This window comes from Anopheles aquasalis, chromosome 3, assembly GCF_943734665.1.
Source record: "Anopheles aquasalis chromosome 3, idAnoAquaMG_Q_19, whole genome shotgun sequence".
NCBI lineage: Eukaryota > Metazoa > Arthropoda > Insecta > Diptera > Culicidae > Anopheles > Anopheles aquasalis.
In genome coordinates this window covers 47,803,549-47,826,048 of record NC_064878.1, presented here as the reverse complement: position 1 = coordinate 47,826,048, position 22,500 = coordinate 47,803,549, and the positions used below count along the sequence as shown (strand labels likewise).

At 50.4% G+C, this 22,500-nt stretch overlaps 1 protein-coding gene across 6 annotated transcripts in view; it reads right to left on the bottom strand.

Moving 5' to 3' along the window:
- The window catches only part of LOC126579169 (scavenger receptor class B member 1), a 26,954-nt gene that overhangs the window by 3,437 nt on the left and 1,017 nt on the right, over positions 1-22,500 (bottom strand). For 4 of the 6 annotated variants that reach the window (XM_050242518.1, XM_050242517.1, XM_050242519.1 and 1 more), the window contains exons 2-5: positions 22,392-22,500; positions 1,633-1,885; positions 841-1,014; positions 552-744 (exon numbers count right to left, since the gene is read on the bottom strand). The exon at positions 22,392-22,500 is cut by the window's right edge and continues 237 nt beyond it. In XM_050242518.1, the coding sequence (XP_050098475.1) occupies positions 552-744; positions 841-1,014; positions 1,633-1,885; positions 22,392-22,422 (651 nt within the window). In that variant the 5' untranslated portion in view covers positions 22,423-22,500. Of the gene's footprint in view, positions 1-551; positions 745-840; positions 1,015-1,632; positions 1,886-6,886; positions 7,366-12,960; positions 13,076-13,265; positions 13,377-22,391 lie in introns of those variants that run through there. The other 2 variants (XM_050242514.1, XM_050242515.1) reach the window with 2 other exon arrangements.

Genomic DNA, 22,500 nt, shown 5'->3' with positions numbered 1-22,500 from the left:
TGATATTAGATTTGTAAATGGATCGATTTGGGTCATTGTTTGCATAGTCACTAAGATACATTCAATGCTGTACCATTCGAGATCTAAATAAATTGCAAAAAAAAAAACACAAGATACCAAAATGCTAAACACATGTTTGAAATTGTCTATGCCGTGGTAGAGCCAACCAGCTCACTGCCGCTTCTAAGAACGATAACCTATGCGCTGTGGAATGGTTAATGAGATTAATCATGGCTTGGACGGATGCTATGCTGCTTTGTGCGCGATAAACAACCCTCTCAGCCGACCGATCGAGCGTTTCCCCAGGCACGTATTTGCTATCGCGATGCTTGACCGTTCCATCCAACCAACGGCTTGGCGGCCACTTCTAGAACAAGAGGTGCTAAATACCACACGCCCTCCCCCCTGCAGCTGAACATTCAGTCATGATAAATGTCAATCGGAAAACGCGCCGTGACTCAACCAACTATTTCCGTTTTACGTTCCGCAGCGTAACGATCACTTACGAATCGAAGCTCTTTAGACACCTGCGCGCACACTGTGTGACTCACCTTCGATGTGCTGTTTTTGCCGTACATCAGCCCAAATTCCTCGTAGGGCAGCTTCTGCTCCTTTGGCACCACGTCCTTTGCCAGCTTCAGCAGTGGATCTTCGTAGCCCCACAGTAGTTGACCGACCGACACCTCGACGAAGGGTTTGATCTTCAAAATGTCCATAATGCTCGCCATCGCTAGCCGTAGAAACCTATAGCCCGGGGGTGGGGAATGGTCATCAGTTTACAGTCAGGCCATGGTGTGGAAGGGGATGGAGTCGACGTCTAGTAGAGTCCGTGGCCCTTACCTTGCTGCGTGTTTACTTTGCGACGTGGCGCTCAGCATCGGAATGTTCGGTACGATCACTACGTCATCCTCCATGCCGCCGGACAGGTCCTCGTTGAAGATGTACACCCGTTTCTGGTTGTAGCTGATAGTGCCGTTCGGGTTCTCTTTAATGTTGACTTTTTCCCATGTTTGCCTACATGAGGTCGCGTCGTCGTCGCGCAGGTTGAACATCAGACATTCAGCCGAGATTTGTTGATCGATCGACGGGCATTCAAGGTATGCCGATTGTTTAAACAAAGCGTGCGCGCGCGCGACCGAGTGGACAAACAGACAAAAGGTAATTATTAGGACAATCATGGTATGCGTCGTCCGGTGAATGGTGATGTTTCGATACAGCTTCTGCGTTGCGGATTTCACCACATCGGACTGCCAAATGGCTGACCAAATTGGTGTAGTGATGATCCGCGAACAGAGCACAGACCGTTGTCACTAATTGGTGATTCCAATTCACAATCAACAGTTGACAACACGTTTGACAAGGGCGAGTGTGGTTTACATAACTTGGGAAATCATTACAAATCGTGGCCTAATCCTAATCATCGCTCCTCCTTCCGCAGCGAGACCATGGCAAGCGTTTAGGGAACGATTTCCAAAATTACCATTCAGTCAATGTCAAAATACAAATTGGCGACCGACGATCACCGCCCGATCGACACAGATAGAGATGGTGCGATGGTTGACGGTGTGTCCCCGTGAAAGGAAAGGAAGGTCATCAGTGCATGGCAGGGCATGCCAGGGCCAGACTACTTACACGTAAACATATGGGCCAAGTTCGTCCAGTATCGGCTTGGTACCGTTGTTCAGGAACTCGTCCGCGTTGGTGACGTTGTAGACGAAGATCCGGATGATGGGCTCAACGGGGGGCCGAGACCACCAACCGAACGACTGTCCGCCCACCCTGAGCGCCACCTGATGGTCGATGATGGTGCGGATGAACGCGGTGAAACCGAATGTGACCAATGCACCGAGCACCAGCAGGCTGAGGGCGAATGCTATCACGAACCCTGCGTGGAGAAAAAAAAAACAGGAAGCAAGCAAACGAAGCAAAAGGTTATTAGTTAGCTGGGCGCTATAGCTGACATGGTCAAATGGTAATAGGTAATCGAGGTAATCAGGACTAGTCGCTCGGGTTCGATCCGGTCTTTCCGGTCTTGGCTACTGCCTGTATCGCTCTAGAGGCCCTTCCCACTTTGAGATTATGATCCACAGCCTCCGATCCATCGTCCGTTATTCATCTTTTCCCCGAGATTCGAGATTAATATTCAGTGAGTTGATCTACAGCTCTTGCTGCAGCGGCTGTTACCGCTGTTGCAGAGTGATGAGCAAGCAATGGGTGCCTCGTGCTCGTGAGGAAGGATGTTGATTTATCGATTAGAGAGCCACCTGACCCCAGACGCGATGGCAAGTGATAAGTGACTGGGCGCGGGAGAGTGTGCTCCACACCGTCCGAAGGTCAAGATCACATTGAGGTCAACGTGAGGTGACCATCGCTCAACAGCCGCCACCTCGCCGTCGCTCACCGCTCGCTGTTGCCGGCACGGTCGGCAAATGCAAATTAATTAGATTCCTCGTGCTCAATAACAAATATCGGGGTAAGCAGTAGTAGCAGCAGCAACCAGAGACATGGCCAGAGACTGGATATACAGCTCCAGATCAGGCAGATCACGCGGCGCAGGTTGCTTGCGTCCTAAGCACCTTGAGCGGGGAAGGTTGAGACTTTTGTGGCGGGGGTTTTGTGTTGGCATTTAGGAGGATGACCTAACCCGGCCGGCCTAACCGCTGCTGGCCACTGTTGGGGTGATGCAACGTGCCGCGGCAACAGATTTTGCAGCACTTTTGGGAAGCAAACTTTTCCACGCCACGCCGTGCGGTGGTCTCTTCTTTGGGGCCAGCTTTTTGGCCCCCCCGCGGGAGGAGGGAGCCAGTCGGCGATTGTGGTGGCGGCATGGGAATTTGGTTGACCGACAGCTGAGAAAAGTTCCCAGTAGGTGTTACATTGGTTATGTGGCCTTTGGGGGGGGGGGGGGGGGGGGGAAGGTGCATTGTTTTCCAACACCCCTTCTGCAAAAAGCGCCGGTGCAAGGCTCGGCGCCAAGTAATTCACTTGCCCGGTACAGAGACATGTGTGGGAAAACCACCCCCGGGGTGGGGCACTAAGATACACCCAGCCGCCGATATGCTGTGCGATACTCCCTCTGCTCACGCTGTTGCAGATATTGCTGCAATTCCGGCATTTTGTTTGTTTGATGCATTGCAGCCCTGGGGCTCTTTCGCTTTTTTTCCGTCTCTCCTTTGGCGGTTTTCCCCCAGCCGCACACAAACCAACACATTTTTGAGCGGTTTGTCCTTAAATGTTTCGCTTTATGAAACGCCACGGATGCGAAAAAATGTGTCACGCGTGGGCCACATGGCTTGGTCGGTGAGGTGCTGCTGTCGTCGTGCTCGAGATGGCGGAACAACCGAGCGCCGCGCAGTCACACAGTGCTGCTGTTTGAAGAACGAGAGCGATTCGGATTTCGCCACGGCCGAAAAAGCTAGCTGGCTCATTAGTGCTTTGAACGCGATGAATGTGTACGGGCCCGTAAACCGCAGGCAAGGTCTCGCAGGGGTTTAAAGGCAAATTATCACCGAAAGTATGCGGTTAATGGCCGTTGTAGCCGTTTGTGCACCGCTGGACGGGATATCGGGCTGGCAAATGGTTCCTTCGATCGATGGGCACCGGCGAGCTTTTCCATTCGGCAACCTTGGACACTCGAGCATTCCCGTTTGTGCCAGAGCCAGAGCGAGAGCGTACTAGAGTGCTTTTCCACGCTTTTTAGTTTCTTCAGAACATTAACTTTCAATCAAATGGTCAATCACCAGACACCAAAGTGGGTCTTTTTGCCTGTCCAACAATTAGCGGCACGCCGGTTGCTGGTTCACGTTTGTGAAGTGGTTTTGTTCTGATGGTTTGGACCCACTTTCTCGGCGTTAAGGTCATGGTAGTCATGGGTCAACAAAAAAAAATCAACAACAAAAAACTCATACTCTACGTACGAATGCGAAAGCTCTCTAAAGGCAACAATCTCTGGTGGCGATCACCACCGACCGCTGCACTATCATTAACGCTGACCGTCGACCGTTTGTCGAGACATTTTAGTCGACACGGGGGAAGTGTTGCCTAATTAATATCGCGTCACTCGTTGCGGGCGCGTGCGCGACCCTGACATGGCCATCAAAATGATCCTTCAAAAACACTAGCACCGGTCCCGAGACACGACACGGTTTGATGCAAACCAAAAAACCACCGAATCCTACCGGAGGAAGGATGAATGATGGAGAATAGAGGACGCGAAGAAAGATAGATGAGCGGGCGCGCACGCTCGCGGCAGCCATTTTGAGGTTCTCGTCTCATCACCACGGCGACCGGATCGTGTTTTCAAACTCAACCGCGAAATCGCAGGTTGACGACCTTCTGCTTCCTATCGCTTCCCCGGTTTACGGACCCTCGATAGAACACACATCGACTGGCTGGCTGCGTGGCTGCCACTCTGTCGATGTTTATTGCCACGAGATCCGGTTGGAATTAATACTCGCTTCCTAATTGGATTCGAAACCATCCGTTGCTGATACTTGATGTTAGAAGAATGCGCTCTCGAGGTCTCGCTGACTGGTTGGTGCAAGCTTCCCTTCAGGTGCCAAGTAAATGAAATCGATCAAATGGAATCAAAGAGAGAGATCACTTTGTGGTTCACCTCCTTTTTCGGCAATAAGGTCATAAGGCACAAAGATCAGATGAGATGTGTTGTACAATAAATCATTGAATAGAAATCCCTCGCAGGAAAACCGATGTCATTGCAAATGCAAGAAGCGTGTTTCGTGATGCTACACAAAGGCTTTGCCGACAAATCCCGTAGGAAAGTGGCCCGCCTCTCGCTGTCCCTGACCTGTGTCTGCCGTGCATGCAAATCCCCCTGGACCAGACGGAGAGAAATTTCTCGCGACAACCAACGAGCAAACATAAAACACTAAACTGACTGTCGCGACACCGCATTTCGCTGTGTACCGCGCATTTGCTTGCCTTGGCCTGGCCGCCCGGAGCTGGAAACAAAGTGATCCTCCAAACATTAGCCAAACAGCTGAGGGAGGAAAAGTTTACTCAAAATGCCATCAAGTGCCGCGTGTGGTTGTTGTAACTCGAAAGTGTACCTGTTTCAATGTTCAAATTCATCTTTTTCACAACCGTCGCCGTGTATTGGGGAGCGGCCACTCTTTAGTTTTGGGTATCGTGAGAACCATTTAACGACGGCGGCGACGACGACGACGATGTCTTCAACTTTGCTTAGAGTACGTTATTTTTATGGGAATATCTCCAACTCGTCGCTCTTCCACGCATTCGTAAGATCAAAAATCCGATCCTCGTAGACCCTAGGGGGAGGAGGCGGTAACGAAATATTCATTTACCATCGTCCGTGTACACTCCGCGGTCACTCTGGCGGTCAGGGATCTGGGGTACTCTTGATAGCTTTTTATTACAAAAAAACACCATTCGGTGGTGTGCCAATTTGGTTTTGCTTCGTTGTGCGACGGCGGCCAAGCGGAGGGGGGGGGGGGGGCGAGCGGTATGGAATCGTCTGGTACGGGAGGTACCTCCTTACGCAATGCCAATTTCTTTCCATTAGCCTGTTGGCCACCCTTGCCAGTGGCAGCAACACTACTACCACCACTACTAGTGCCAGTGCTATGGGGAACCGGATTCGTTGTTACGTGAGGAACATGCGACGACGACGGCCTTTGGGTTGGCTGTTGCTGCTGGTGCCGCACCAAGAAACGAGGTTCCCGATGAGGTGTTTGTGTGGTACTTGGACACTACCACTACTTTCACCTGGTATGCTCCCTGGCTCTGGGTCCAGAGAGCCCTGACCAGTCACAACGTGGTCGGCTGAACCACAACCAGCTGTTGTGTTGGCACTGACTCAACCAATTCCTTCTGCTGGCACACCATCCAATGTCCGTGGACTTGTGTGGAAGTCTGGCCCCAACAATAACCACTACAAAGGAGATCAACAATCAGATGAAAGTGAAGCGCGATGGAGCACGAAAATGGAACCGATTCGAACGCTGCTCCACCCTGGTATTAATGACGAGTTCCAGCTTTTCCCCCGAGAGTGGTTTGCGCTAGTTCCAAATATATTATCGTTTTGTTATTAAAAGACTTTATGTTTATGCTTGGTGGTGGCATTTTTGCAACACTCTTCAGAACACTCTGTCTGACGCTATTTCGCGCACACAGCGGTGTCCATCCATTTTCATAAGAAGAAAATGCATCAGAAACACCTTCCGGAATGCTTATTGCAAAATCACAAGTTCTTTCAGAGTTGCTGGTTCTCCATTACTATTATGAACGAAAGAATGGTTAAATTATTATTTATCTGAGGCATAACCAGTCGCCTCAACAGTATCATCAATTCATTTGAGACTCTCGTCACAAGATAGATCAAGGGCAGTATGCAAAGTCATCAAATGTTTGCTGTAACTGTCCACTTTTATGCAGCCACATCTCAAAATATGTTCTCTCATTGCTCTATTCTTTTCTTATTTTCTAACTACTCACTGCTACTTACGAGCAAGTGAATCTACTTAATGTTTTCTTTAAAGATGCATAGACCACGAGATCATCTGTACGTTAAGAATTATCGAAAAGAGTTTGGAATAAAATTGCTATTTTAGCCTTGCAGCTGAAATAAAGTTTTGCAACTCGCCAAATAATAGCCAATGAATGTTTCATTACTATAAAAGCTATTATCGTGATCATGCACATTAACAAGGAATGCAGAAAACTTATATTATTCGTGATCACGTGATAAGATTAAGAACTAATCCTCACTTGACCACCGGTAGCGCTTTTTAACTCTAAACACGGAATACTTTCTTGCAACAAGTGCACAAAACGATCACATAACTCAAACACTTTCCCTTCTATTTAAAAAAAAACTCTCCCCTCGTTCGCTCTCTCACATACTTACACCACTTTCGTAGAAAAGCACTGGACAATTTAGTGCATAACCGATTGCTTCTGCCGTACATGATTAATACCGGAGGGGGGCTGTTGACGGGACGGGCTGAAACTAAGGCTAAGGGTCCACCGGAAGTCCGGGAAGTAGATCAGGGAAGAAGGTGCCGCCGCGCGTTTGTCGCCAATATCCGCTTCTAACGCTTTCGCTAGCTGTTGGGGCGTGGCAGGGAGGCTGCAACCGAATGCTGGTGCTGGTGCTGGTGCTCGGGCTCTGAACGGTTTTCACCGGATCTGTGTCCGTGTTCCGTGGGCACTAGCTTTGATCTATTAACCGGCCACGCGGATATTTTACTGCTTGCTACACGCCGTGCTTTCGCGACACCCACCGGCGGTCACCGCTCTATTGTTCAATGAGCTAATGTTTGCATTCACGGTACATTCACTTTCCTTTCCGTCACAGACAAACACCGAGTGTCACAGTGGTGGTCACTTTGGGGGGGGTGGGTAGATGAGATAGATTGATGGTTACGTTACGTTGAGAAGAGACGTTGCGTTGCGTTGGTTAAGGTTGATTCGATTCGTACAAGACTCTGGCCTTCTGTGTGTTACTTTTCAAGGTGAGAATGACCCCCCCCCCCCCCTCCGGGGTGAACCAGCGACGGAAGCGATTCCGAAAAACCTTTTAACTTTGTCACCGACTCCCTGAAGCGGATGCTCTTCACATAACCCTAATCTGAGTTTAATGCTCTTGGGTCTGCTTCTGCTGCTGCGAATGAAGCATTATCATCATCAACGTCATCGCAGAACCGGAATTCGATCGTGGATCTTGGCATTTTGGGCGATTAATTTTCGTTGTTTCCGATGTTCGCCATCATGCAAATCACGCTGCGAGATGCTGACCATCGGAACGTTCTCGAGGAAGACCACGGAGCCACGGAAGAAGCGAAGAAGATCACCTTCGAGTCGGGCTCGTGCTTTAAACCCTCTGGTATGCTTTTTTTTTGTAACGAAATACGCGGAAAATCTTTAGTCTCTGCCTAATCGAAAAACCAGTTCCACAGAGGGCGCACAAACAAACAGTTGCGGGCGCGCTGGTCCGAATTTGAAATTCCTTCGTTCTAATGAAGCCCGCGACCAGGGCGCCAGGGGGGGGGGGGGGGGGTTTTCGGGGATTTTTTTGGCTTTTTTCGGAATATGCGCTATCACCTCGAGGAATTTCGAATTCGATTCTGCCAGCTCTTCTGCTGTTTTTATTATGAACTGCTTTATGATGAAGCTTCTTCAGCTCCAGCGAAGACCATCTCTGCCGGATCGAATGCATCGAACGTTCTCGAGCGGAAAGCTTGCCTCGCTGCCGTGCCGTGTGTGGCCTGTTGCGCCATCCTCCGGTACCCCGGACATTGACGCACCAAACCGGCAGTAGTAGCAGCGGCAGCAGCGTGGTAGTGCACAGCGCAGTTGCAACAACAGGTTATGCCGGAGCCATGCACCAAATGATGCCTTTTTCCAAATGGCACAGCCGGCCGAACGGGTTCTCTCTCTCTCTCTCTCTCTCTATCTCTCTCTCTCTCTCTCACTCTCTCTCTCGGCAGTAATATGCGGATAAGCCATACAAGCTGTCCTCCCATTCCAACCACGGTTTTGCGGTTACCAAAGCCACCAGCATATCGGAGTTGGAGCCCGTTGGCGGCACACGCGAGCAATTCCAATTCATGCAATCCAAATGGCCGATTCGTCGATTTTTCGCCAACGGTGGAAATGGGCTCTGGCGAGGGATGGGTCCACTCGAATGGCCCCAAAGTGGTGCCGGTGACGCCGCAGCCGAGAGCTGCGCAGCCGAAACATTATGCAAGACGCAGGCGATGCAAAGACGAATTGGCATGTGAGCGCGTGCGCGCACACGGTCATCGTCGTCATCGACATCGCCACCGCCATGGTATCGCTTCGTGCGAAGGGTAAACACATGAGTAACATCTAAGCCATCGTTCATCGGTGCCCCACGGTGCCATTTGTTGCTTGTTGCGCACCCGGCAGCTGCTGGCCAGTCGCGTTGGTGTGGAGCAATGTGGTAAGCACCTTTACGCAAAAGCCAAAAGCATGCATGATCACGCACCAAGCCTCACCGTCTGCACTCTGGTGCGAGGTGCAAGTGTCATCTCACGTTTCCAGCATCCTTCAGCAACTCGAGTAGCAGCAGCAACAGAATCGATTGCCAAACATGAGTGATTCGATCGACAACGGCACGGCCCGTTCGAGTGTGTTGTTGATCGAGGAGCCGTTAGAGGAGATGCGGATTCATATGGACCCCGGTGCGGCGTGCGTTGGTCAATCGCGCTGGCCACGCGCTCACCTGAGCCTGCGAGGTCACACCAGCAGCATTCGAAGCGCTCGCTTGCTCCGAATTCTGCTCAGCAGCAGCAGCAGCAGCAGCAGCAGAAGGCAACGCAAAGGCGACAACGATAGCGACGTCACAACGCGCCAATATCGTTCGCTGTGGTATGCGCTGGTGTAGAGTATTGCGAGATAACGAACGGCCACCATCCCAGCCTCTTGGGCTGATTGCGAAAAGCCACACCATCTCGCTCACCTGGCCAGCCAGCCAGTCAGCCAGCTAGTGAGCGAGCGAGCGAGCGAGCGATCGAGGTGCGGTGTGGTAACGACAAACCAACGGCACGACAACGTCACGCACCGGTTTTTGGTCGATGCTACTCGACCCCCCCCGATGCTGCGCCGACGATGTCACAAAATGTCACAAATGTGTGTGGTGGTGGACCCAGGGCTCCGTGGGACTATCGATCGCGATCGCGATTGGGTGCGGAAAATGGTGGTCCGGCCAATGTGTTTGCCAATCGAACAAATGAATGACCTACCGGAGAGCTTGACACCGGAGCGGTCGACTCTCGCGTTCATTAGAGCTTTGGGCATTTGATTGGGCCATTGGAGGCATTTGCAAAATCGATCGATCGTGGATGGATGGACGGACGGAGGTTTGGAATTCCATCCGTGGGCCAGCGTTTGGGTTTCGAATTCGCAGCCAAACACCAGGTGTTGCTGTTTTATGCGCTCTCGCTTGGCCGTGGGCGCGTTAGATTGTAGTACCGATCCGATGTGAGGGCTTGAGGGAAGAACTCATGCATGAATATCGTTTTTTTTGTTGTTGTTGTTATGCTCGTCGAAGAAGATTTCTCGCTCTCTCTTTCTCTCGGGGATGCAACGCTGCATCCTACGCGCTGCGCTCATCGATCACGCCTTATCGTGCATCTGCGCGGTGCGGTGCGGTATGGTAAAGCTTTGTGATCAGGAGTGAGGATACAGTGCAGAAGTGAGAAAGCAGCGATCGACTACCACAACAACAACAACAACCGACAACGCAAAGGAACGCAGCGAACAAAACGTCTCGTTTGCATCGTTTGCATTTAATTAGAGCAGCGAACGGGCGAGCTAGTGAGCACTTTCTACTAATTATATCTGGGTTAACAGTGCGCTTCTGCGCTGCACCAGAGAGCATTCGATGCTTTCGATGCCGGTGAAGGTACACTCGATCACTTTCAACAATCGGCCATCATTGGCGCTGGTACGGGTGGCGCTTGATGTTTATATCGATCGTAGTCGCTCGTGGATGCAGATTGGAGGCATTGTTTGCTCAACAAGAAAGCATAGCAACGGGCAGCGAAGCAAGAATCGATTTCTACGACTACCAGCCAGGCGCTCTCTCTCTCTCTCTCTCTCTCTCTCTCTCTCTCTCTCTCTCTTGCCTTTGAAGCCCTTGGATGGAGCTAATCCTATCCGGGCGTCCTACAGCGGCCACCCCGAGATGAAGCCATGGCGTTCTAAGGCAAACGGCAATCGGCGCCATCGCGCCTAGAGGTCAGAGGACTGCCTACCCTGTCTCGTGACCCTGCGACTCTACTACTACTCTAGTCGCACTAAACTTAATCACCGCGGTCCCGGCTAGGTCGAGTGTGTTTTGCAAGAGACGCGGCCAACGATAAAAATTACCCCCGCGACCGCCACACATCAAGCGCCATCAAGCGTCGATGAGTGGACGAAGAGAAGCAAAAAAATGAAACACGCCTCTGGCCACCTAAATGGTCGATTGAGTGTGTATCTGTCCTGTGTCCGTGCCGTGTCCTTGAACAAACGGTGATGCCTTGCAACCTTGGTGGTGGCGCTAGGAGGTGGTAGAGGTGGCCACCGAGTGCCAGGCCACGTAATTACCAGCTTCATACACATCTCTCTCTTTCTCTCTATCTCGGTGCTCGCGGTGCTCTCGGTGCTCTCGGTGCTTAGAACTGGTTGCTTAATTGCAGCCAATCAGCTCTAGCTCGCATGAGTCTACCGCGTATGTGTGCTTGTATGTATCCTATCGGATAAGGCAAAAAAGAGCGAGCCAATTGGCTCTAGGGATGGTCACAGAACGGAAACGGCACGTAGGATCAGGATGAATGACGTGAATCGCCCGGGTATCGCCCGGGGGTCTTTAAACCTTTAACCTTCACTAATGGTTTTAATGGTCCGGCGCTGGACAAGTTGTCCGGGAACAGGTAATCCATCTGCAATGTTTTTTTTTAATAGAATCTCGTTGCCCGTTGCTAGTGCTATCCACTACTATTCCTTTGTCCAGCTGTGGGGATCCGCAGCGCAAATGTTAGGGCAATAAATTACGCGAGAGGTCAAAAGGAGGAGTTTTGTGATTGGTCGTAGCTCATTATCCACGGCCAAAGGTCAATTGAGTGGCCAACCGACAAGCAACAAGACACAAGCGGCGCATGATACCACCAGAGGGAAGGTTCGTCGCTTGCCCGATCGCGCAAGTTCTTTGTGCGCTTCGGTGGCGCAGAATCCCTTGCGCTGTGACACCGTTTTGTTAGCTTTTTTTTCTGGGAAGAAAGGCCTTTCAGAGTCGAATGGCATTCTCTTTCCGGTGGCCTTTCCGGATGCTTCATACAAAATGCTACCTTTCGCTGATTTTTTTTTTTGGTTTCTGTTCGAACGCAAGGCCGATCGAGCGACAGAGAGTGAGCGATAGTTCGTGAGCTCACGAGGCTTCCGTTTTTCGTGTGTTACTGTGACAGCAGGTCTCGGGGCACAAGTAAGTACCGGGGCCAGATTGAGCAACTAGCACAACAGTGCACTGAGTGTTGTGGGGCAATCGTGGACTACGCCACCACCGGATTCCTGTCGTCGTATCTCGCAAAACTAGTTTTAAGGCCTCGGTGGCGACGGCGTCGGCGACGGCGAGGGTCGAACGTTCTTGCCTTGGTATGTCCCACCTCCCTCCTTTCTACTGCGCCACCTCTCCGTGGCCAGCAATGGCACTGGTGCAGTGTCAGCCAGTTTTGAGTAGCAGCGCGGCGGGCAACAGGTACAATATGTGGTGCGCAGCGCAGGGTAACTGTAGGGTAACTACATTCACGGGCACGGGCACCAAAAAGGACACCGAAGAGAATCAAGGAATAACCAACGAACCAACGACTTAAACAAACAAACACAAGCAGCAGTAGCAGCAGAAAAAAAACAATCACGCAAACGGGTCCCTGTAACGGTTTCTTTGTTTTTGTTTCACGAACGCCCGGGAGCTCCGAGCGTTCCTTGGTAGGAAAAACACACTCTTTTCGGCCCGAGGGTGGTACTGTTTGGTACGCTTGTCCGCACTTTTCCACTTCCAACAACAACAACAACAACGGCAACAGCGAAAAAGAAAAGAAAAATGGAAATGGAAAACAGAACTCAGTTCACTGTCGCATGGATGGAGGGGACACACCACTGGGTTTACATATTCATCGACTTGTCAGGCGCCCAGACGGTGACGGCCATGTGCTGTGGCTGCGGCCTTCTCCTCTCACATGGCCCCGCAGCCACGGGCCGAAGGGAGAATTGGAAGTGTAAACTGGTTGCACAACTGGATTTCACGCCACATCCCACCACAAGCGAGGAGCGACCATTAGATTCACGGTGCGCGGTACGCAGATTTCAAATCACACCACAAACGGGTAGCCAGGATCCAGGATCTCACACAACGAAACTATCGACAGCATACTGGTGATCTTCATCACCATCATCGTGATCAATGAAACACAATACCGAACGGGGCACTTCTCTCTGGCCGGTTGTCCGGTGGTCAACCTTCACTGGCAAGGACATTCACGAAAGGCACCACTGGACTTGACTCGACCCGAATTCGACTCCACTAGCGGACCTGCGCGTAATTAGAACCAAAACAGTAACAGCATCTGTTGAGCATCCCGCGTGGACACCGTCGAGCAGAGTGTAGCTGAAGGCCGAAGGCGCGCTCGGTTGTCCAACGTAACCGCAGCAAACCAACGTCGACGGGTAACGCGCGTGAGAGAGCAAAAGAGAAAGAAAATCCTAGTCAAAAAAAAACCCACGGAACAAACTCGGCCACCAGCCACGCTGAAGAGCTGGAACACAACGCAAACACTATAGCCGCCGCCGGGGTGTGCGCGCGCTTCAACGTTCACTACGAAACTGGTCCCCCGCGAATGGATGTCTTGCGCGCCCGCCAGTGCGCCCCAACTCCACGAAGCCATGCCACTATGCTGGCGTGGTGTTTCCCCATCACCTGCAGCAGCAGCAGCAGCAGCAGCAGGAGCAACAACATCAGCAGCAACAGCACCAACCAATAAGACAGCAACGGCGACTGAGAGGTAGACGACGAACACGACGACGACGACGACGACGACGACGATGACAAAGCTCGATCTCCGAGCACGATCACTAAGACGCGCGAAATCGAATCGACGATGGCGCCCCGTAGTAGCAGGCTCTCGAGGGCGCGATGATCGCGATCTCGCTGTTGCTGGACTCTGCACCACACCATCGCCATCTGTATTCGTTTGGAGGGCCTTCTCTCTCTCTCTCTCTCGCTCTTCGGGACTCGCTGTATTGGTGGCTTTTGGTTGCTGTTACTGTTGTTGGGGTGTAGTGTTGCGGTGAGCTACAAATTACTACCTTGTGCTCCACTAGCTATACTGGGGCTACGCGTTTGATAAGTTCCGATAAGTGTGCAGTCAGTCGCGTAGAAGCATTGCGGAGATCGATCGGAAAGGTGATGCCGAACTGGTGTGATCCTTAATGATCGTGTTATCGAGACAGCGAAAAAAGTGAGAGAATTCTCTCGGTGATAAAATTATGTTTGTGTTCTAGCTATTGGTTTGTTTTGATAAACACAAATCCATAATCTACTTCTCTAAAAACAACTGCATAGTTTGAGGGCTTCTCAATCTCTCGCCGAGAGATGTTTCGCTTTTCTCACTGTTCTGTCGAGATTCTTTTAGCACAGAATCACACATTGAACACCCTAGCCTTTGTGGTAACTTATCACAAGGTCCGTTCGCATAACATTCAGCAGAAAATGGACGATCGGTGGGGTTAGAGCACGTAGCTAGCGAGCTACATTCCCGTTGCCCGTTCCTCAACAAGCTGGCGGAATGGCGAGTGTGCGCCCGTGCTGGTTTCGATGCCCCAACGTGCCTACCGCGTACGTAGCTTCATTACACACCCTCCCCTGTCACCCTCTCTTCCCCCCTTTGCCCATTACGCAGAGCACTCGCCCCCGCTACACCGCGCCACCCTGCACCTCAGCTCTATTGCTGCTGCTGCTGCTGCTCGGTCCTATAATGTCTTTACCTTGGTAATTTGCGGCAAGAGGCAGGGGGCTGTGGTGTGTTACACAGGATCGCACCAACCCGAGCCTGAAAAGTGCTTTATGAGGCGAGGGCGAGGCAACGGTGGTGGTGGTGGTGGTGCTCGGTTTGCGCATAATCTGTACCATGGTTCCCCCCCTCCCCCCTCTCTGAGCTTTCTTTAATTTCTTTAACGCACGATTAAGCAATATTTCCATGCCGAGGCTGACAACAACTCATTGTGAGGCCGGTTGGTCGCTCGGTCGCTCGGTGAAGGCTTCTAGAGACTGAACCTACCGCAAGCCGAGTCTGTGGCTGGCTGGCTGGCTGGCTGGTTGGTGTAACCGTGGCTGTGGGTAACCGCCACCACCGCATGGTGGAAGATGTGTTTCTCTTGTTTAGTTGTTCTCGTATTGATAGTACACACCCTGCGGCGACGTCGGTTGTGGTACTTTCTGCATGTGATGCGATCGAGAGACGCTTTTTGCTGCTCATTCGCGCGCTGTGCGGCAAGATCGCGGCATTAATAACAGTATGAAACCTTGAACTCAAACTGACGGACCGGTGTGACAGTCGGGCGGTCGCCGTCGTCACATTTTTTCGTTAATGGCACGACACGGCTTGGCATTCACCGTGAGCCCAAGCGCGTATCAATCGCATTAAAGTCGTTTTGTTTTGACCGTCTGGCACGCCGTCGTGTACTGAACGTTGTGCGTGCGTACATCGCCTTTTCTCATTTCCTTTTCCCTTTCCGCTTCTCAATTGAATGTTGAATTAGAATTTGTACAATACACTTGTTTCAGGGAGTAGTATACGGTCGGCCATCGTGTTGGCCACCTTTTTTGGAACCGAACTCAGAAATGGTAGTAAACCTTCAGCGACGCATTTCACACCTTCTTCAACCACACGTGTGACCCCTTTTTGCGACCCCAGCATGAATCACATTCACGTGCTAGTGGCCGAAATGGACAGTACTAAAGATGACGACGACGAGATGGTTGCTGCTGCGCTTGGATGGTCGAAAAAAGGGTCTAGCTAGCTTTTGGGGTTGAATGAGATTGAAAGCATTTCGATGACCTCTAGCGCGTTAATCGAGGGACCATGGCCATTGCTGCGCAACTGATGTTGTCTCGGACAGACCGATGGCTGTCTCCGTTCACCGCGCGTTTGTTGCGCTGCCGGCGACGATGCAAATCCCAAACTATACCCATCTCTGACCGCCATTAGGTAGTTAGAACCTTCGGAAAGGGGTGCTGCGGTTGCTGCTGCTGACGTAAAACGGCGCATGATTCATGAAGGTGATCATGCTGGGCCCTGGGACGTGGATCTCATCTCATCTTGAAAGACTCGCAATGCTTTCTGCTGACTGAGGCATCCCAAGGGACGGGGGTTTTTTTTCACGGTCCCATCCCTCATCCGGTAAGGGAGGAGGCATAATATTTAATCGACAGCGAGGCTACGAGACGAGAGAAATAATAAAGCATCAGGGCGGCACCAGGAGGTCGACAGAAAGAGAGACTGATTTACTTCCATCCCTCCGCCTCGATCGGCCTCGATCTTCGTGAAGACGAGAGTGGACGGCGATGTTTGAAAACCCATTAAACGGTGTATCCGGATGTCAGCGCCTCACTGGAGATGGCAGGCGGGCGGGCTTGTTTATACACCGGGCACTGGCGGAGGAAGACAAAAGGGAAGCGCGATTCGTGCACCGTCATTCCGTGTACAAATCGGTTTTGATCTTGAAGCACCCATCTCGGAACCATGCTCTGGCTGACCATCACAGCACCATATTGGGTCAAATGGTTGGCAAAATATTTAAATTGAGCGTGCCGACTCTCAATTATTTGACACCATTGGGGCATCTGTGGAGTGTGGTACCAGGGAGCTGGTATTGTTGTGTTTCAGCGTTCAGCTTTGGTATTTCCGTACCACACCAATCGACTACTATTTGTTATTCCCCACGAAACGCATCTCCGTCACGATACGGAGATTTAATGGGGCCTATAGGCCGTGCTACTGGTCGGTCGGCGAAAAGCAATTAAGTGTTTTATATGGAAAATAATAGGCCCCTCGGTGGGATTTAGTTGGTAGCACCTTTCGTGGCATTAGTGCGATTAGGCCACGTGCGATTTATTGGCCGCCAGGCCGACGGTTCGTTTGATTCGCGGCGAGGCGAGGCCAGGTCGCCCCGCGATTGATCTGCTGTTCAGTGTAAGGCAAAAAAAAGGCCAACGGGTTCGATCTGGCTGCTGCTTTAGCGTTGAGAAATGAGTTTTGCTAACGAGCATCTTTGATAAAAGCGCGGGAATGAGGCCTTCGTGATAATACATTACTCCCATTTGCATATAGACGCTAGGCTTGTCTTTTATGCGCCGATGCGCCAATATCCGGGGGAGCGCAATACACCGGATTGATTGGTTGATCCACCGTTTGTTCTCCACAAAGTCAAACAGCAAGTGGAATACTGGAATGGATAACTAGTTTTTAATAACACGCATTGTACTATCTACCGTAACGCATCGATGAGATGATGGCGATAAGTAATGATGGGAACGCTTCACACAACGTTGGTCGCGGCGAGGCGCCGAATCATCTGCTTCGTTACAGTTCCGGGTGGACAGCATCAAACCCTAATGATGACGGCACAAACTGACCGCGGCGGCGGCAGCGCACACATGCACGTGCCGTATCGATGCGCCATTCGGCCCCTAAACCTGTTCTAGATTGCGCTCGGCATGATAACAGCTTATCGGCGCGAGTGCGACGGGGTTTAATTATCTCTAACGATGCCCAGAATTCCACGGCATCCCCCTCGACAACACTGAGCTCTCCAAACTATCGACGCCATTCAAGGTTCCTACTTGCAGGCTGTCCTTTGCCACGCGGTACGCGAGATGATTGCAGTGACTCGTATCGGTGACCTTCTGGTAATTTGTATAATAAGTACCACGATACAAAAACCCTAGCCATGGTCCTAGCACCGCAACACGACACGGGAAGTAATTGCTATCACTTACAAACTGGTTCTCTCTCTCTCTCTCGGTTGGTGGTGATATAATTCAAACGCTTTTACGGGTGTTACAGGAAAAGTCCCCAATGGGCTCGCTAGTAGCCCGTCACTGACCAACGATTTGTGCGAGAGGAGAAATAAATGCCAGTGGAAAGGTTTAAAGGTGAATCATTCCGTTGAAATGTAATTGCTTCAGACAAGACAAGTGGCCTGTCGGGTGATGTGTCATACATCATCCACTCAATAAATAACGCTGGTACGAAACACGATTAAGGATACTACAATGCACTCTCTCCCTGTCTCTCCCTGTCTCTCTGATAATCTTAATATGCCAACTACTGGGATCACAGGGCAGCTCCCGCAGTCACCAACTAAAAGCACAAGAAAAGAAATCATGTCCTGGTTTATAAATGAAGTCTCACCACCAGATGACAATGGATTACAAAAAGGAAGTTTGCCAATGGGTTAATATTCCCCCGTGCGCACAATGAAAGCAATAAGGCAGCAGGTACGTGGTATATCAACCAGCTATTCACTGTCTTTTGCATTACCGTGGTAGTTCATTGTGCCGGCAAGGATTCTCACGCAGCTCATGCATGGCCTGCCGCATAATCGAAGGTATTATTCCGAAAGGCACTCCGGTGAAACCTTTTCGCGATTTGTGCGCCTCCACTGCACCTCCATATTCAGCGTGGTGCTGGTGTCCCTCCTAGTCCCCGGGCTCAATATTGCGCCCAGGCACGAACAATGCCGCAATGTGTGTGTTCGTATGGATGGGCCATGGATAATCCATCTTCGCACCTTTAGCTTGGGTGGGATAGGTGAACCATTGTCAGATAGACAAGTGTCATCGACAATGCCGCGTATGACACCCATACCTTCTGCATACCGAAATCGACTGACGTGGTGGCCGCGGTGCTGTTGAATGGGACACCATTTATGTAGTGCCAAGGCATACAAGGCACTTGAAGGCCTGCGCGCAGCTCACCTTAGACATTGGCCTCATTGTAATTATCTCTAATCATCGGTGCGTCAATGAGCACGGATTTGGATTGACTCCGATCGCTAGAAGGAAGTACCAACAATCTGCGCTGCTTTATGTCGGGCCACTGGCAACCCAGGAAGTGATGGAACCGGTGTACTTATAGGTACGGAAGGAAGTGTCCCGATGGGGAGATGAAAGTGATTTGTTCCGAGAGAAAGCTCTTCGATCGCGGATCGATCAGGCAGAGGGGATTGCTAGGAAATTGATCCTGCAATTACTGCCGCCTTATTTAAATCACAGCGGTATCACTGGCAGTGGAAGAGGAAGAATTCTTCCGTGTGGTGCTCCATTTCGGAGCAATCAGAGTTGTTCAACCGTTTGATAGCATCTACAGCTCAATAACAAATATGCAGCGATTTGCAAATAGCATTCCATTCCGGGTTTACGAAGGATGGACACGATGGCTTATTGTTGTTGAGGAGTCCGCGGTTGAGGTCTTCTGTTCCTTGCGATCCTGATCGATCACGTGCCGAACCGGCCTCCCGCCCCTTTCTGTGGTGATGATCCTCTTTGATCCATTTTATGGCCTGGTGGCGAGATGCATACGCTTTTCCAAGCGAACTTTTCACACTTTTCCAACGCGTTGCCACATTGTTGGCAAACAAAGGTAGTAGGAGATGGCGGAGAATCTACAGTTTGATTTAGATAATATAATTAAATTATTTTATCAAGTGCTTTAGCCGGATGCGGCTGTCCTTAACAACAAACAAATACCTAACGCTACTGTAGCATTTCGCTTTTGTAGCTCTAACCACAATATGAGCCATTCAAACGCTCTTTTAGTTCGATCATTTCACAGACTTTGGTAGACAATTGTAATTGACAGATCATCGTATCTGATCATGTGATCAAGTACATGATCAATTGTGATTTTCTTCCGATTTCGTTTCGTCGTGTACTATCCCAACCGTGGGATTATGGATCTATTTTCCTGAGAGTCCTGACTCTGAGGGTCTTTGTTAGAGGTGAACCTGAGGGTCCTGAGCCATGTTAGGTGTTAGGTTTAACTGGCGTATGTTCCAAGCGTTTTAAACGCTACAATTGTAAAATAAAACGCCGAGCGCTCGGGGCTAATTAATTAACACGGAAAATAGCAAAAAACGCGAGTTGGAAAGCGTGAAATCGAAATCTGGAAGAAAAGAAAGGAGTTTGCAAGAAAGGCAAAGTCTGTTACCGGGCCGTTTAACTAGCCTTGCCCAAAAAAATACCAAATATTCTTCAAAAGTTGTAGTTTAATGTGACATTTACTTGAATAAATTAAGTAAAATAGTTTCTGTACAAAAAATCGTCAAAATTACCCGCGATCCGTGCCCGGTGAAGGATGAGGAGGACGAAGAGGAGAAGGAGGAGGAGCGGGGAGCTCCGAAATTTTCGAGTAGTCTTGAAACTACTAAAAGTATGCAAGTGTTTGCACTGCTCGTCTGGTGCTGTCGAGCAGTTTCAAGACTACTCGAAAATTTCGGAGCTCCCCGCTCCTCATCCTCCTCTTCGTCCTCCTCATCCTTCACCGGGCACGGATCGCGGGTAATTTTGACGATTTTTTGTACAGAAACTATTTGACTTAATTTATTCAAGTAAATGTCACATTAAACTACAACTTTTGAAGAATATTTGGTATTTTTTTTAACAACATTCATTGAAAAATTAATCTGTGGCATCGATTTTGGGCAGTCGTGTCTTCGAAAAGATACTTTTTACACCTCTTCGACCATCAAATCGTCATCAAAGATTCCGTAAGTTTTTCAAGGTTTTCCCGAGACATGGTGCTTCTTAAAGCATCCTACATGCAAGTATCCGTCGCTGTTATCAGTGTGGTTGTCCCGCCACCAAGGATAACTGTTTGTGGCTGCTACACGGCGAATATTGCCAGCAATCGTAATAGTGCGGCTCTAGAGCCCAAAACATGGACGGTGTTAGAATGGAATAGGAAAAGTTGATGACTGATTGTCGAAACTGTATAAACCTGTTCCACCTGCTGTTCCTGTAGAACTGGAAACTGTGGAAAATTTAATAAAAACCTGGTCAGAGGCAGCATTAGCTATCCAGGGATAAGCATTAGAGTGTAAGGACACGCGAAAAGCATTCGCTCGATCGAATTGCTTACTCTTCCGCCGGTGCACTAAACCGGTCTCAAGGACCCAGATTTCCTTTTCGGGGCCCACGTTTGCCATTGAAACCGGGTGCCTACCTCAAGCCGAAGCGCGGCCGTCGAACGGCGTAAAATCAGAAGACGCGGTCAGGCGGCCACTTGGTAACGGAGTCACGCATCCGCCCCTCATAACTCCTAACCTTCGCAGTCCAAGGAATCAGTTTTAGAGCTTTGTTTTTGCACCGGCCTGAACAGGCTCAAGTACGCCAGCAGGGCCAATGTCGGACTTCACCGCATTCACAACTATTCTTTAGTTCTTCTGGTTCGATAAAAAACCTCCTGGGTTGACAAGAATAACGACGATGATGATGACGATTTGGAAAGGGTTTTTTGTTTTGTTTTCCAAACCGTCACTTCCTCAGAGTGATGGGTTATCCGTTTTTGTAGTGGCCGCAGCTCAACCAATCGATAATGGCCGTAATTGTTCTGCGCAATCGGTTGACGGCGTGAAGCGCGCACAATTAGTGTGTGTTAGAAGACAAGCAGCAAAAAAGGAAACACCCCTCGCGGAAGAAGTCACGAACCCGTTCTGGGGCCGCTAAGTGGCGTTTCTGGCGATGGTTTTAATTTTCTAAAAACGCTCGATGCACTCTGTCATTGCTTTTAAATTCGGTAAACAACCATTAGCCTACATTGGCCGACGATTTGGGCGATTGGTACTGGAACAGAACAAATATTAGCGCACCGCTTGTTAGTTGTAAGCTTGCGCCGAAAACAAACCAGCAAAAAAAAACATTAAGCCGTTCTGACTTGCCTAGTAAACGTTCAATTAGTACTAATTGTAGAATCGGTCGCGGAGTTTCCACCAAAAACGTTTCGCCACGGCTGGCGGTCGCACGCACGTGACTCGGCGCGGTATCTAGGAATGTGGCGCGTAAGAAAACCTTCCAAACCTTCATTATCTCCCTCGCACCCCGTCCTCTTCACCGGCCAATTCATCCAATGATCGTACGCCATAGCCGAATGGCGAATCACCGATTCGCCATGCCAAACACGCGCTCTCGAGCGCCGGAGGCCACGGTTTCGAGGTGTGATGCGGATTAGTGCGCGGTGCTGCTGCTGCTGCTGTTAAGACTTTTTGGGGCCAAGACTACGAGGTGTACGACGCGATGGTGGAGGACGCACCGCACCGCACGTGACCTACTGACAGTGAAACTGATCGATTTCTCGATTTGGAAGCGCACCTCCCGGGAGGAGTCGTCATTCGGCCCCGCACAACAAGTTGCACAAAACCGTTGGCGTACTTCATGCGCCGGTTGGCAACGCCGCGAAATCAACGCAAACCACCAACGGGGAAGCTTCGCATGCTGCACGACACACGATTTGCGAGGAAAGCTCAGCAGAAAAGCAAAAAAAAAGCGACTGACGCGAAAAACGCCCTCCCCCAGTCATCGCGGTGCATCGTGGTAAATAAATAATGCAATTGGCTTTCGGTTCCGAAATGCACGCACGACAACGAAACCAATTTCTCTCTCGAAACTCGCTGGCCATGCCTCGAGACCCGGGGAATGAAGGGAAATAAGCGATACCCCAGAGAGACAACCAGGGGGCCACCAACCGGTGGCGGGTGGAATTGGAAAGGATCTCGTGTTTCCCACCCCCGTTTGGACGGTGATCGAACGTGTGTGGACATGTGGCATTGTGATGCCGATGGAGCGCACTTACATAGTTTAAAGTTTCGCCTTCCAAGAAACATGATGAATCCTTCCTCTCGGCTTTCGGCTGTGCGGTTGAGAACAGTCGTGGATCGGATGTCGATCTTCTGGCGCTTCCG